Raw genomic sequence first — 1,808 nt, forward strand, 5'->3', positions numbered from 1 at the left:
AGCATCTAAATTTTAGGCGATTTCAGTTTATTTTATCCAAGAAAACATTAATTTTTAAAACTTACTTTTACACATTATTATTAAACAAAATTTTATTCTTTTAAATCTAACTATATTACCGGAATCCTTACTGGGTAGGATTTTTAAAGCTGTGTATTACCCAAAGAATGATCTTTGTGGGGCTGTGAGAGGGTGCCGCCCATCTTATGCTTGGTCGAGCATTTGGGGGGTGGGGTGGATTTTCGAGAAGGGTGGAATGTGGAAGGTGGGAAATGGTGAGGGGATTCATGTGTGGCGGGATAGATGGCTATCGAATGGTGTTCCTATTAATTGTAACAGGGCAGTAGCCGCTGATTTTGGCATTGAGAAGGTATCACACCTTATTTCCTCTCTTATTGGGGGGTGGAATAGAACGATTATTGAGATGATTTTCCCTCCAACAACTGTAGCTGAGATTTTAGCGATACCTCTTCCTCATCAAAGGGGTCCTGATATGCTATTCTGGCCTGATAATCAACATGGTAATTACACTACAAAGGCTGGTTACCGTTTCATCCTTGGTGTCAAAGCTTCCTCAGTTGCTTCTTCCTCAAGAGCAGCTCAGTTCACAGCGGGTTTTTGGAAGGCCATGTGGGGTTCTGACTCTCTTCCGAGGTGTAAGGAGCTGGTGTGGCGGTGCTGCCAGGGTGCTGTTCCAATTCGGGCCGAGCTAGTTCGAAGAGGCATTGCGGAATATCCAATATGTCCGCTATGTGAGGAGACGGAGGAAACGATCGATCATGCTTTCATGTCGTGTTCGCTGGTTCGCCGGGTCTGGTTTGCGTCAGTCCTTTCGGTGAGGATGGAGGAGAACACTACTGGTTTAGGCACTTTCCTGCAGGAGCTGCTGGTTTGTGCTGATATGGTGGTAGCGGGCAAGGTTTGCTCGTTGATATATGATGTTTGGGAAGCCCGGAACAGGTGGGTGTTTGACGGTGACCCCTTTGATTGCAGGCGAGTGTTGCAGCGCGCTGTTAGCTTGTCTCCAGCCCCGGCGAGTTCGTCGTCTCAGGGGTGTCAGCAGCGGTCCTTTGCGTCCTCTTGGCTTCGTCCACCGGAAGGGAGATTTAAACTTAACTTTGATGCTTCGGTTCTCGGTGATGGGAGTGCTGGCTTAGGAATGGTGGTGAGGGACGTGGATGGGATGGTGTTGGCAGCAGCTACAGAATCCAACGTTTGTGTCCTTTCTCCAGTACAAGGTGAGGCTCTATGCATGCGTTGGGCGATAGCTTTGGCTATTGATTTGGGGTTTCGACATGTGCTTTTAGAAACCGATTGTTTACAGCTATTCGATATGTGGCGGAGTAAGGGTCGTGGTCGTTCATACTTGGCAACCATGGTCCAGGAAGCTCGAACTTTGTCTTGTCATTTTGATTTTATTGATTTATGTTTTGTTAGACGTAGTGGTAACTCTGTTGCGGATTATTTTGCGCGTAATGCTGTTAGTTATGGCCAACGAGTCTGGGTGGAGGATGTTCCCCCAGCTGTTTTGCCGCTTGTAAACGGTGATATTTTGTCCTCGGCTCCGGTGGTTTGATTTCTAATGCATTTTGGAATTTTCAAAAAAAAAAAAACTATATTAAATGTAATTTTATTTAACGGTAAACAAAACGAACCTAAATCAGTCTACATTTCCAAAGGATACCTTGATCCACTGAATGAATTTTTAGGAGAAAGAAGAGAGGTTATTGGAAAGCATTTTTTGTGTGGCTTTTGTCTTAGATTGCATCCCCCGGTATGTTTATTTCGTACCGTGAACGTTGATGTCC

At 45.3% G+C, this 1,808-nt stretch overlaps 1 protein-coding gene across 1 annotated transcript; it reads left to right on the top strand.

Annotated features, from left to right (window-relative positions):
• The first annotated feature begins 256 nt into the window (after positions 1–256).
• LOC130724854 (uncharacterized) lies at positions 257–1,576 on the top strand. The gene has a single exon (XM_057576122.1). It carries the CDS (start codon positions 257–259, stop codon positions 1,574–1,576), a length of 1,320 nt encoding a protein of 439 aa, XP_057432105.1.
• Positions 1,577–1,808: the final 232 nt, after the last annotated feature.

This window comes from Lotus japonicus, chromosome 6, assembly GCF_012489685.1.
Source record: "Lotus japonicus ecotype B-129 chromosome 6, LjGifu_v1.2".
Classification (NCBI taxonomy): Eukaryota; Viridiplantae; Streptophyta; class Magnoliopsida; order Fabales; family Fabaceae; genus Lotus; species Lotus japonicus.